At 46.8% G+C, this 14563-nt stretch overlaps 1 protein-coding gene across 1 annotated transcript in view; it reads right to left on the bottom strand.

The window, feature by feature from the left end:
* ATP6V1B2 (ATPase H+ transporting V1 subunit B2) overlaps positions 1-14158 on the bottom strand; it is a 32821-nt gene extending 18663 nt beyond the window's left edge. The window contains exons 1-5 of the mRNA XM_029603873.1: positions 13999-14158; positions 9348-9403; positions 7886-7984; positions 499-592; positions 153-230 (exon numbers count right to left, since the gene is read on the bottom strand). Coding sequence (XP_029459733.1) covers positions 153-230; positions 499-592; positions 7886-7984; positions 9348-9403; positions 13999-14128 — 457 coding nt within the window. The 5' untranslated portion in view covers positions 14129-14158. The remainder of the gene's footprint in view (positions 1-152; positions 231-498; positions 593-7885; positions 7985-9347; positions 9404-13998) is intronic.
* Between the last annotated feature and the right edge of the window lie 405 nt (positions 14159-14563).

Genomic DNA, 14563 nt, shown 5'->3' on the forward strand with positions numbered 1-14563 from the left:
CACATGCTAAAATGTTTCCTTCTCTGAAGTTCAAACATGCAGGCAAACGTGATGTTCCCAATCTAACTCTAAATACCCCAAAACCTTTTTTTTGTTATATTTAAGAGTCACAATAGTCAATACACAATATTGCAATAAAATTAACAAGTTACCCATAATGTCCAGATAATCTTCAGCCAGAACAGTAGGACCTCTATCAATGGGTTTCCCGGATCCATTGAAGACACGACCTAGAGAGAAAACAATGTAAAACTCTGTCAATTGATCAATTCTTGGTCCAGCTGTGTGAGAGCTGCATGCACGTTTATACTTATCCTTCTTCAGGACATAGCACAAAGTCAGCAAGCTAGTCTCACTCCTTCTGGCTGTAAGGTTATGATAGACTGAAAAGCATATCAAGGAGAATGTATCTGCCTTTAACAGGTGACCTTCAAATCCCCAACACACCTGCCCATTATAGCCCTGTGCCCAGAATATAAAAACTCCTGCAGAACATACCAAGCATGTCCTCCGACACTGGAGTCCGAAGAATATCCCCAGTGAATTCGCAGGATGTTTTCTTGGCATCGATACCAGACGTGCCTTCAAATACCTGCAATACAAGCGAGAATGTTATACTTGGTGAAAAAAGAACACTGCATAGAAAGAGTTACCACATCTCTCCATTAATATTACAGCATCACATATTCAACAGACAGAATTAGTGTGCCAAGGGGCTGGCTCAATGGAGGTATGTACTACCATGTGGAGGGACCTAGCTTTGATTCCTGGCTTAGGTCTTTTGCTTTCTAGGTCAGCCAAGACTGGGGATGCTGGAGAGGCATCATTCACAGTCCCTGTGGGGAGGGAGTCATGGTCATTGTGCACTGGCAACACCCAACGGCTGGATTTAGGGCCTATGACTGCAAAGGTCTGAGAGGAGCCATGGTGCATGGCCCCAGATTCAGGACTGTAACTTCCATGTCTGGACTATCTGAAATCTCCAGGTAATTGCATGAAGGATCATGATACTGGATCCCGGGCCTGGCCATGACTGAGCAGGAAGAAACTTCTGGGACCATACAAAAATGAATTACAGTGTCAAAATGAAAGGGTCACGGAATCCCTTAATTTACAAGACATTTACTGGCATATGAAGAAAACCAGCTTGACAAACCTATGCACAGCCTGGGGCCTGCAAGGAAAAATAAAATGTAAAGAGGTCAGCACCAAAGTCAGAACATGCTCTCTATCTCCAGCAGCTGAGGAACAGGGTAATCCCAAGTGTAAGGGACTGGTCTAGCAGGAGAGAAAAAAAAAAGCATTGATCAGGCTGTCCATTCCTAGTTCTGTTAAGGCTGCATCTGCAGAGAGCACTAATAAAGGAAAATTGGTTCTTACCTGCTAATTTTCGTTCCTGTAGTACCACGGATCAGTCCAGGACAGCTGGGTTTTGCCTCCCCACCAGCAGATGGAGACAGACAAGATCTTGCGGACTCTGTCCTATACCCTGAGGTGCCACCTAGAGTCTGTCAGTATCACTGTACCCAAGCAGAAAAATACATAAAAACCAGAACCATAACCAAATCAACTGTCTCCCGAACAGCAGAGGAGATGAAAAAACTGACACAATGAATGAATGAAGAAAAAAACATGCCCAAACTCTTTCCCTGAAAAACAGGGGGGGCATTTGATAAATGTACTGACAAAAATTCATGATCAGCTACCAGCTGAGCAGACTCTCCATTCTCTTCCTGGGTCGGCGTCTGGACTGATCCGTGGTACTACAGGAATGAAAATTAGCAGGTAAGAACCAATTTTCCTTTCCCTGTACATACCCAGATCAGTCCAGGACAGCTGGGATGTACCAAAGCTTTCCTAAGCAGGATGGGACAGAGAGTCCTGCTCAGAGAACACTGGCCCCAAAAGAACCAGGCTCTGGAGCCCAGACATCCAGACGATAATGTCTGGCAAAGGTATACGGAGACTTCCAGGTAGCCGCCCTACAAATCTCCTGGGGTGACACCTGCTGACATTCAGCCCAGGAAGCCGCCTGACACCGAGTAGAATGTGCCTTGAGACCGACTATTGCCTCTTTCAACCAACGTGCAATCGTGGCCCTGGAAGCCATGTGGCCCGATAGACGGAAGGCGTTCGTCACTTCCAAGTAAGGCAACAACATCTCTTCACGTCTAACTTCCTCAGGTCCCTAGCCTCAGCCGTTGAATAGTCTAGACCCGCAAAGGAAGGGAGCTCCATGGACCGATTCAAATGGAAGGAGGACACAACCTTCAGAAGAAAGGAGGGAACCATTCTCAAGGAAACACCCTCCTCGGAAAACCTCAAGAAAGGCTCCCTGCATGACAAGGCCTGCAGTTCTGAAATCCGTCTCCCGGAGAAAATAGCCACGAGGAACACTGCTTTTAAGGTCAGATCCTTCAGAGTTGTACGCTTCAATGGCTCAAAAGGAGCCGAACAGAGGGCCCGCAGAACCAAATTTAGCCGCCACGCGGGACAAGGGCTCTGCTTCAGGGGCCGTAAATGCTTAGCTCCCTTCCTAAAATGCGCCACATCCGGATGCACCTTACCTCGGAAGCAGCCGAGAGCTGCCACCTGCACCCGCTGGGTATTGAATGCCAACCCTTTGGTTAGCCCCGCCTGCAAAAAATCCAAGAGCTCCGGAATGGATGCCCTGGTTGGCTGCACCTGGTAGTCGATACGCCAGTACTCAAACACCCCCAAAACTTGCACATACGCCATGGAGGTAGAATGTTTGCAGGAACGTAAGAGCATGGCCACCACCGCATCCGAGTAACCCTTACTCTTCAACCTGCGCCTTTCATAAGCCATGCCGCTAGACAAAAGTGATCTGCGTCTCTGAAACAGGGCCCTGATGCAGAAGGGTCGGTGACGAATGAAACCGCAGCAGACCATCCACTGCCAGATTCAGAAGGTCCGCAAACCACGGGCACCTCGGCCACTCCGGCGCCACGAGGATCACCGTGCCCCCATGCACCTTGATGTGGCGGAGAACTTTGCCTATCAACAGCCATGGTGGAAAACATACAACTGGATGTCTTTTGACCAGGGAAGGACCAGTGCGTCCACCCCTTCCACTCCCGGTTCCCGCCGTTGACTGAAGAACCGTTGAGCCTTGGCATTGTCGTAAGTCGCCATGAGGTCCATGGCCGGGGTGGACCACCGCTCGCACAGGAGGCGAAAGGCACTGGAGAGTTCCCACTCCCCCGGATCCAATAGGTGGCGGCTGAGAAAATCCGCCTGGACATTGTCTACGCCAGCAATGTGAGAGGCCGCAATCCGGTAAAGATGCTTCTCTGCCCAGTAGAGCAAAAGCTGAGCCTCCGCTGCCACCGGACGACTTCTTGTGCCGCCTTGCCGGTTTATGTAGGCCACTGCCGTCGGAGAGCACCCTCACAGACTGGCCCTCCACCATCGGGAGGCAGCCCTGGAGTGCTAACCGCACAGCTTTGGTTTCCAAGCGATTAATCGACCCAGAGGCCTCCTGTCTGGTCCACCGGCCCTGGAGTGCTTTGTCCTGATGAACCGTTCCCCACCCGGAGAGACTGGCATCTGTGGTCACCACAATCCAACAAGGAATCTCCAAATCCACCCCCCGGTGCAAGTTGTGCGGCAAAAGCCACCACAGCAGACTGGAGCACGCCGCATCCATCAGGGGCAGGACTAGATGAAATTGCTGCAAAAGGAGATTCCATCTGGAAAGCAAGGCTAATTGAAGAGGACGCATATGCGCAAAGGCCCAAGGCACAGATCGATCGTGGAGGCCATCGAACCCAGGACCTGCAAGTAATCCCAAGCATTGGGACGAGGCTTGGATCGCAACAACTCCACTTGAGTAAGAAGCTTGGACAGTCGTTCCTTGGTGAGACAGACCTTCCCCAAGACCGTGTCGAATCGCGCTCCCAGAAATTCCAGGGACTGGGAAGGAGTTTGATGACTTTTGTTCGGGTTGACTACCCAACCTAATGAGCTGAGCATTAGAAGAACTTTGAGGACCGATGCTCAACAATCGTCCGCCGACTACGCCTGAATCAGCCAATCGTCCAAGTAGGGATGTACTAGAATCCCCTCCTTCCTCAGGGCCGCAGCCACGACCACCATGACCTTGCTAAACACTCTGGGCACTGTTGCCAGACGAAATGGTAGGGCGCAAAACTGGAAGTGTTGGCAGAGAATCGCGAAGCGGAAGTATCGCTGATGGTCCGGATGAATTGGAATGTGCAAGTAAGCTTCCGTCAGGTCCAACAAAGCAAGGAACTCCCCCTTATGCACAGACGCTATCACAGACCGGAGAGTCTCCATGCAAAAACGGGGTACCTTCAGCTTCCGATTGATGCTTTTTAAGTCTAGTATGGGGCGGAAAGTACCATCCTTCTTGGGCACCACAAAGTAGATGGAGTAACTCCCTCGTCTCGCTCGCCATCGGAAACGATGGCTCCTAGGTCTTTTAAGCGGTGCAGGGTCTCTCGAACCGCCAGATGTTTTTTATGGTAAGTGCATGGAGACACCAGGTAATGCTCCTGAAGCGGCCGTGCAAAATCTAACGCGTAGTCTCATTCAATGATTTGGAGGACCCATTGATCCAAGGTTATACTGGCCCACTCCCCTAGAAAGAGGGACAACCTTCCTCCTATCCTTGGAACAGAGGAGTGGACCGCCCTCACTTCATTGAGCAGATTTGAGATTTCCATGGGACTGCAGGGGTCCCCCCGTCTGTTGGGTCAGCAAACCCGAAAGGACTGATTCCAGGAATGCTGCCGCCCGTAGCTAGGCAGAACGAGGAACCTGAAGAGTGGGAGGAGCAAAAATGATGATTCCCCCGGAATCTTGGTCTCTGAGGAGAAGACCCCTGCATCCGCAGTCTGTCTTCCGGCAACTTGTGGACCTTGTTCTCTCCCAGTGATTTAATCAAATCCTCCAGCTGTTGGCCAAACAGCAACCGCCCCTTGAAAGGCATGGAACCAAGCTGAGCCTTAGAAGAAACATCTGCCGCCCAGTTTTGAAGCCAAAGGAGGCGGCAAGCTGAGACCGCAGAGACCATAGCTCGGCCCGAGGTCCTCAGAAGGTCGTAAAAAGCATCTGCACTGTAGGCTATGACAGCCTCCAGTCGACTCGCTTGCGCCGCTTCTTCCGCAGATAGTGAGGACATCAATTGCAGAGTTTGCACCCACCGGAGTCCCGCTCGAAGCGCGAAGCTGCTGCACATGGCAGCACGGACCCCCAGCGCAGACATCAAAGATCTTCTTAAGCTGGAACTCCAACTTGCGATCCTGCACATCCTTCAATGCTGTAGCATCCATCACTGGAATGGTGGTCTTCTTCGTCACTGCCAAGACTGCAGCATCTGCAGCATCGACCTTGGGAACTTTAAGGAGATCCAGAGCCTCATCCTGGAGCGGGTACAATTTATCCATAGCTCGACCGACCTTCAAGCCCAGATCGAGAGTGTCCCACTCTCGGAACAATAGGTCCGTGACCGATATAAGGAATGGGAAGGACCTGGCCGACCCCTCAAGCCCCTCATTACCGGATCAAAAGTGCCCAACTGAGGGTCCTCCGGAGGGACCTCAATCCCCAATTCTTCCAGAATTGGCAGAATAAGGGGAACCAGCTCATCCCGACAGAACAGCCGGACAACCTTGGCGTCATCACCGTTGACGGCAGCTGTGCTCCCTTGCATAGCCGGCTGGAGCTGGTCATTCTGATCTGCGTCCCACCCCTGATCCAGAGGGGGTTGCATCCCCATCCGAACTGTTCGACTGTGTACTGTCCTCCGGATAGGCAAGAGACAGGAGGGGACATTTGGCCCTTGACGGGTCCTCCATCGCCAGGCAACGCTTCTGTGTCCCAGAGGCCCCCTTATCCACCCCCTCGGCACCTGGGGCCGCCCGCGATGCTTCATCGGTTTGTGGGTTTTCAGGACCTTACGGAGCAACCAGACCAATTGGAAGAGTAAGAAGAAGAAGACCCCTTCGAGGCCCCCTCTGTGTCCTTCCCCGAAGACTGCTCTCTCTCGACCTGATCTTCGCCTCCCCCGGAGGTCCCCGGCCGCAGTGACAGGGGGGGGGGTCCACTCCCCGCCCTCAAGGCTGCCATCTCCTGCTACCTAAAAGTTCCCAAGATGGCCTCCATTCCCGCGCTGAGGCGGAAAGGGTCTGGGGGCTGCCGCTTCTGAACGAGCCTCCCAGGCTCTTTTGCAGGTGCCCTGCGCGATCGGGAACCACTGCCACTGGAAATCGTGGTCGGGACTGCCAAAGTTCCCTCCACTCCCGAAATACAGGCAGTACAAATGCCGGTCCGGGACAGTCACACGCGTGCGCTGCCGCAAGCCGAGCAGGCCGCGCCACGTGGCATGACCTCGGACTAAATTTAGCCCCGACTCCGGAATCAAGTGCATCGCCGAAAGAAAGCAGCCAGCTGCGGGACGGGACAGCGCAAACGCAACGGCAAAGGGAAGGGAAAACGCCGGGCTAGTACACAAAAAATAAAAACTTACTAGTTTCTCTTTTTTTTTTTTTACAAAGAAGCGGCTCCAATCGCCTTCGCGCTGGGGGTGAGTGATCCGGGCCCCCCGGTATCACCCCCAGGTACTGCAGGTACAAGGTTCCCAACCCTCTGCTGTGCTGCCTCAACTACCGGAGGGATGGTCCCACCAGGACCTGCCAACCCCCGGGAGACTAAGGCGAAATCCTCTTCAGCCAAATTCACAGAGAAAGAAAAAAATTTTAAAGAAGAAATTTAGAGTAAATTTAAACTAACACACCTCACAGACTCAGGGTTTTGCATCTCCACCATCTGCTGGAGGTCCGCAAGATCTTGTCTGTCTCCATCTGCTGGTGGGGAGGCAAAACCCAGCTGTCCTGGATTGATCCGGGTACGTACAGGGAATTCAATTTAGCAAAATTTATAAACTGTATTCACCACAAACGTTCAAAGCAGCTTACACAGCAAGAACATACATATTAAACATGAACATAACATGTAGGAAAAAAAATCTCCTCTGCCAAGGAAAAACAATTTAATACGTCACTATTTGAGGTACTATAAATGTCTTTTTGAATAGATGTTGTTAAAGCCTTCTTAAAGGACTTCACAGACCAGGGCCCGGACAGCACTGGGCAGGGAATTCAAAAACATTGGACCAGCTGCTAAGAATGATCTGTCCCTCATAATGGTCAAATGGACCAGTTTTATCAATGGCGCCTCTAGGAGGTTTTTACCTTCAGATCTCAAAGACCGAGAGGGCCTGTAAATCCTGAGGACTGAGCTCACTCAGCAATCAGTATCACCATGAATTAATTTAAAGATGATTAAGACGAGCTTGTAAAGGATTTGCCATTTGATAGGCAACCAATGGAGCTCAAAAAGGATGGGAGTTCTATGTTCTCACATAGACGTCCCCATCAATATGCAAGCTGCAGCATTCTGAACCAGCTGAAGAGGGCACAGCACAGTCATAGGGAGCCCCACATATAAGGAATTGCAATAGTCCAGTCCACAGAGAATAGCCTGGAAGAGGTTCCAGTAGTGGGCACAATTTCTTAATAAAAGTTTAATACAGCATCAGTGAAAAATGGAGATCCCCTACAAGCTTTACATGTAATTCCAGCATAATACAGCTCGGAGTACAAGGAACCAAGAATCACTGACATCAAAACTCGGGGAATATCCCCTTCAACTACAGGCTTTAAAAATAAGAAAACAATTAACTAGAGTCACAGCAAGAATGGCCCAAGAAATATCAAGTGCAGCACTAACCATTAACATGTACAACTGGGCCAAAAAACCCCCAAAAACCAAACCAAGTTTGTTCCAGCTTATTGCAACAGGCTGGCTAGCTGTGACAGATAAATACTGCATTCCTTACTTGGACTACAGCTTTCGAGCCACTGACTTCCAAAACCTGTCCACTCCTCTTGGTGCCATCCGGTAGGGTCAAGTGGACAATCTCAGCATATTTAGGAAACTGTGAGATAAAACACAAAAGGAAAAACTCTGACAATACAGCCCACTGCATTCTATGTAGTATAAAAATTAAATGCAGGAAGGAAAAGCTGTCGGCCACTCTCTTTCTTTATAGCAGTATGAGAATACCAATAAAACTTTACAAATTAAAAAAAAAAAAAAAGAATATAGAACATGACAACCCTGATTTATCTGCATAACTAGTCAGAAGCAAATACTCATTTGTACTAATAGAAAAATGCAGAAGATGTACAAAGATTTCTGGATAAAAGGGTCCTTCAGTGGGTGACAAAGAAAGGTTTTCTATCATTTTGAATTTATACAGAGTTCAACATTACTTTTTGAGATCTGGATACAAAAGTAACTAGGCAATGCTTACACAGGCCCAAAATAAATATTGCCAGAAAACCTAAATCCTAGTTTGTGAAAGGTACTTTGTATGTAGACACAAAACCATGCAATGTGACTGACCTATTCAGAGCGTACCCTTGTGTAAACCTCCTGAAGTGGCTAAAACATCTGTGTGGCTCTGCCAGTATTTAGTAATTTGAGCCTTCAGTGACCAGGGACAAATTTCTCTCTCCCACCCCTAGGGATCTTAAGCAGCTTCACTCATCCCCTCCCAATTGGAGGGAGGAGAGGACTGCACGGCAGGGAGGGGAGTGGAAAACACACACCAATGTGATATCCAAGTATGGGGTACCCTGAGCACAGGTGCCTCTAGGCATATGCTTGCTGTGCCTAATGGAAAATGCAGTTCTGGTTGTGACCCAGACTATACTTGGTGCCCCCCCATCAAGGGTTTTGGAGGTTAGTCCATGTCTGCCGCTACCTTGCCTCTTCTGTTCATACAGCTAGTATATCACTTTTGCTTCAGCTGTACCACGTCTCTGAACAGAACAAAGTGACAAACTGATAGCAGGAAGAGCAGGAAGCAAAAAGCTTCATAAGCCTACCAATGAAAACAGTGAGTGCAAGAAAGAAGATCTGAACTAGATTACTAATATTTACTGATTGGCAGGGGTGGAAATGCATGTAGATCACTTAGGTACCAATCAAACATTTTTAGGGCCTAGGAAACTTTTTCCTTTTTTTCTCACTTTTTCACTCTTTTCTTGGTGTTGCTAGTTGGTGTATTTTCTTATTTACCCTTTGTTAGTTTAGTTGTTTATATTGTTTGCTTCTTCTCCTTTACTTTTATTTTTTGTTTTTCTGAATTTTAGGCATCAGGCGACCTGGTTCTCAGGATTTTTCCAGCCCTACAAATTGTGAAGATCTTCACATTCTTTACATATCTACAAAAATGCCCCATATATATTACACCTGTGCCCCATCCCTCTAAAACACAGACATGCAAATCTTACCTTAACTTGATCTAAAATGACCAGCGGCCCATTAACTCCAGACACTGTCCTGTAGGCTGAAAAGAGCAGAAAGCACCAATAAGCTGATACCTACTATGCTCTGTGCATGTATCAGTACACAGCCTGGTGTCAGGTTATGTGCTAATCAAAAGCCTTAGCAAACAACTCTTCCCATCACCGAGCAACATCTGATACCACCATCTTAAAATTCAACCACTTGGCATCACAGAATGTCACACTCATAGCCTTCCAACCAGTACGGTGCAAACAACCATGTCAAGCTGAGATGCTTTCATTCACACACAGCTGTCAGAGTTGGAATTTTCCACTGGCAATGCCAGCCAGCATCTTGAGCTGAAAAGAAACAGATAGGTGCTAGACATGAAATGATTCTGTAGGGACATCTGACAAGGTTGGGTGCGAGCAGAGACATTTCAGATCTTAATTTGGTCCTCTAAAAGGAGCAAGTACACAGGGTTCTCTCAGGTTTGTTTAAATGCAGTCAGCAACAAGGAACTGAATATACGTTATTAATGAAGCTCAAGGCACTGTGTTGGAGTTGAAAATAAACAACCCCCTTCCAGTCCTCTCTTTCCCCCCCCAACAGACAGTTCAAATATTTAAAAGGGATGGGTATGTAAAGGAATAAAAAGGCTCAAGCCACAAAGTTAGACCTAGCAACATGGTAATGACAGCAGAAAAGGACCAAATGGTCCTTCTAGTCTGCCCAGCAAGCTTATGGTAGAATCTGCTGCGCCATGCAGGTTACCCCATGTTTCTTTGTTTACCTAGTCATAAGAACCAGCACACCGAATATTTAAACTAGTTTTTGGCAAATTGCAGAGAGGCCTACATCTCATTGAATTCAAGCAATCTTATTTTCTAACAGAGCCACATTCTCTAGTCTGAGCAGCTAATGAAGCTCTCCGACAGACAATATCAAAACATGGAACACAATATCTTACAGGAGAGTGTCTCATAGGGACCCTTCAGAGAATCTACTTTTCTACATAAGGGGGACAAGTTTGACCAGCTCACATTATCTGCAATGTGCACAGGCACTCAGCCTGTGTGCCCTGTGGCCAGTTTCCATAAGGAAGCCTCCTGTTTCCTTTTTAATATTAGTGGCTGCAGCACACACACACACACTTGTACTTTGAACCTGCTGCTTCTGCGGACAGCCAAGCAAAAGCAAAGCAGCAAACATGCATTTCAAAATCAATCTAAACACACCCCAGAAAGGCCTCTGTTTAACAGGGCTACAAGCTTGCATGCTGTGGAAACCTACAACTGATGTTATCTGGGCAGAGGGGGGCAATTTACCTGGGTAAAAGGCTTTCAAAGCTGCCCTCTAAGAAAATGCCTTTCTTGGAAAGTGAGAAGGACTTTTACCATAAGAGATCTGTCCACTATCCAGAGGCTCCCTGCTCTATCAGAAACCCTTCCCTTCTTCCAGTTCTACTTGAATGCTCTTCTCCAAAACAGGGTGAGTCTTGTGTTTGAACTCTGCCTCATCTTTTCTGTCATCAGAAAGCTGACAAGTGTTAAGCCACAAAGTTCTGCAAACATCACCAGAGGAAAAACATGAGCATGAACCGGTTTACTCATGTGTAACAGACACTGGAAACTACAGCTAAAAACATCTGCCTGAGAAGCAAACTAAACCTGTTATTAGTATATCTGTAAATTCTTATTCAAATGGAGTCAAGTTATTCTTTACAATAGAAGAAATATGCTTCAGGAGACAAAAGAAAACTTCCAGCAACAAGCTCTGTCAGGATCATTAAAAGGGGAACAGAAAATACAGGAATAAAACAGTGAATGTCAGCTAAAACAAAAGCAACAGGAATCATCTGCACCAGTCTTAGTTTACTGTATGCAGGCAATGTTTCTAGTCTAGTCTGACAACCTTGGTTCTTATATATTATGTCAACACTATAATATTTATGGTGTCAACAAAAGCAGCAACAGTTTGTTGATGGATAAATGAAATTCTATTATATACGGTGAAGAAAAGGTGGCATTTCCACAGGATGCTTTGAGATTAGAGGGTGCTGTGTGGGCTCCACACCTGCAGGCTGGATAACCATACAGCCATAAATGGGGGAACTTAAAGTGCAGCAACTGTGAGGTAAAGGGATGGGATGCACAATCATGAAAACTTTAGACCTGTGGGTGGAACGGTGGACAGCAGACTGTATCGTGTAATTAAAGATTTGTTTCTTGTACAAAGGTTTTTCTTCTGTCTATGGAAGCAGAAGGCAATGCATGAGCTCTGCTCTCATAAGGAAAAAAAAATCATGTTGAAAAACAGATCCGCTAAGTTGGGTCTTAATTGTTTAGTCTATATCAGCAGCTGCATCTTAAGGTGCCACTGTTATGTATAGCTGGGAATCATTAACATAGCTGGTTTTCTTACAGTCCCTGAAAGGAAATGTAGACAAGAAAGAAAAGATTTTTTTTTTAAATCATATCTTTGAATCAAGTGATTGTAACCCAAAAATGTAGGGTGTTCATCTGCCCCAGTGTGACCCTTACAACAACCTAAATTATTATGAGCTCAAACAGCAGGAAGAGAAACTCTTATTGTTGTGAAAACATTGTACAAATCCAAGATTATGCCATTTCCACTCCCAGCACAGAGCTAGACTTGTGCACTTGTAATACACTGCTGCTGATTAAAATGGAATACTTCCCCCTTTTAGCAGATGTGGTATAACCACAAAACATGGCATATTGCATAAACCTAGCCATCACTTCTCCCATCACAAAAGTTCCAGTAAAAAGATCAGCCCTGCACCTCTGGAAACAATGTCTCACACATACACCCTCACCACTCAGACAAGAGTTTTTTCCAGGGAAAACTAGACACTTTGAAGCAGTATCACAATTTCTGATTTTCTCTTCCCTTTCTGAAACTTTGCATGCCAATTGTTTAATATGAGGGCACCAGCACTCTTTAAATAATACACATAACCTGGTTACTGTGAAGCAAATCATTTAATTAAAATTGCGTGCCTATGATGGACTTAATCCAGATCAAAGGAAAGTCAATACCTGGAGAAAAGAACAATGAATATTGTGGCAGCTTTTAACCCTCAGTACTGATGTGCAGTAATCAGGATTTCTGACAATGAGACTTTTCAGAAAAAAGCTGTTTGTTGCATGATATTTGCTTTGCTTACATTTTACAGGAACCTTAAGCCTTCCAAACCTCATTTCCCCCCCTTTTATAACACTGTCATTGTGTACTCATTAATCATATGGTTGCAAGTCATGGTCTTACAGAATGCCTGAGGTCTTGATTTGCTGAAGGTCACAGTGAGTAATTTCATTTCATTTTATGAAGTAATGGAGTTGGGGTGCCATCGCTCACTTCCCAAGACACACAGCTATGTCACTGGAAAATATTTTCTAAGTAAATGGTAAAATGCTTAAATATGATGGCAATGTTCTTACAATAAACATTTTCTCAAAATATTAATATACAATGATGTATTAGAAGTAAATTCTGTCTCCTGTTGATTTTCATCAGCAGGGCAATCCTGATGTAAAACTGGTTTCTCCCCTTTGTAAAAGACGTTTATTCCATAATGCATTCATTCAACATCAATTTGCAGCATTATCACAGGGCAAGGAATCCAAGAAGCAGCACACTAGTCTGCTGATAAAAGGAAGAACAGTTTCACAAACTAGTTCTCATTTTTCCTCAAATGTAGAAATGGGCCAAATATGTTAATAGCAAATTCATGGAATCCAGCTTTTACAAGATGTTGCATCCAACTTTAATTAATCTAAAATAGTACACAATATTGAGTCTGATTTACTAAGTTTTCTCCCAAGAGACTGAATGCAAGAAAAATGTTAGTGAATCCAACCTACTATCAAGTGCTCAGAAAGATTCAGAACAAAGTAATACGAATACTAACTACTTGTAAGAATCACATTTGCCAACTTGCAGATAAAAGCTGTGTTTTTATTTTCAATTAGTAATACATAGCGAATGTACAAATTCGAACCACCTCAGCCTTGTGCAGTAAAGAGTTGCAATTAAGCCAGGGACAAGCATCCTGTCACACGATGCAATATTTGTGAAAGATTCTCCCTCAGTAGCAAGAACCATTTGAAACCAGAATTTGTTAGGGCCCCTATTACTCATAACATTGGGGAAATGCTGAGTTAGCTGCAGACTCATTGTAAGCAACTTTTCATTAAAAAAAAAAAAAAGGCATCTAGTGTTAAAAAGCAGAAATTATCTATCTGTCTTTCTCACTAGGGTGGCTGGGATTCTGTGATGGGTCATGTCCCCTTTCTCCAAAGATTCTCACTGAGATAGGATTGGAGCTCAGAGCCAGCTCTGTATCCCATTACTCTCCAACTCCATAAGGGGAGACAGACGGGCTCGTATGTCTCCTCTTCTCACCTCCATAACAAGCTCTGTCAAGCCTCCCTCCCTCCCTCCGCAGGGTGGTGTGATAGGGTCTGCCTGCCCCATCTCCCGAAAGCTAAACCCCGGAATTACAGTAACAGGGTTTTCTGTCGCCTTCCCTCACTCCAGAAGAGCAGTGACGGGGGTTCTTCCCCTTCCCCACAGGGGTGCTGTGACAGCCCCATCTCAACTGTGACAGTTTCTCCATCCCGGGATACTCACTGAGGCGGGGCTGGGAAAGGTAATCCCTGCTCACGGCCTGCGCGTGCTCCCGGGCCCCAGCAGATGAGGACGAGGAAGAGAACTCGCTCATAGCCCCGTTCACCATCCCCCGGATCGCCTTCAGCGCCATCTTCCTTCTCACTGTCCAGTGGGTCACGGGATGCGCCGCGCACGCGCATTCATATAACCGAAGGCCCGCCCCCCCCCCCCCCCCCCCCCCCAGGCAACGTCATGGCGCTCACGTACCGGCTAACTCTCGTAAATGTCACCACGCTAAAAGAGCCGCACGCGTGGGCCCGCAGTCAGGAGGTATCCATGGTGCTGAAGGAAGCGGCGCTTTAACGTGAAGCACAATAGCCGATGCAATACCGTGTGCTGGGGCCAGCGCACGGGTTGACGCGCGTGCATAACCCCCAATGCAATGCAGGGATTAGCACTTCCAAAATGTACATCCAATCAAGTGCTTAGCTAATAGCGCTCATCACATATAAATTCCATGTACATGAGGCTATTAGCTAATCCTCGCGATTCAAAAAATTTCCCATGCAGCCAATGCGCCCATTTA

The sequence above is a fragment of the Rhinatrema bivittatum genome, chromosome 5 (assembly GCF_901001135.1).
Source record: "Rhinatrema bivittatum chromosome 5, aRhiBiv1.1, whole genome shotgun sequence".
Classification (NCBI taxonomy): Eukaryota; Metazoa; Chordata; class Amphibia; order Gymnophiona; family Rhinatrematidae; genus Rhinatrema; species Rhinatrema bivittatum.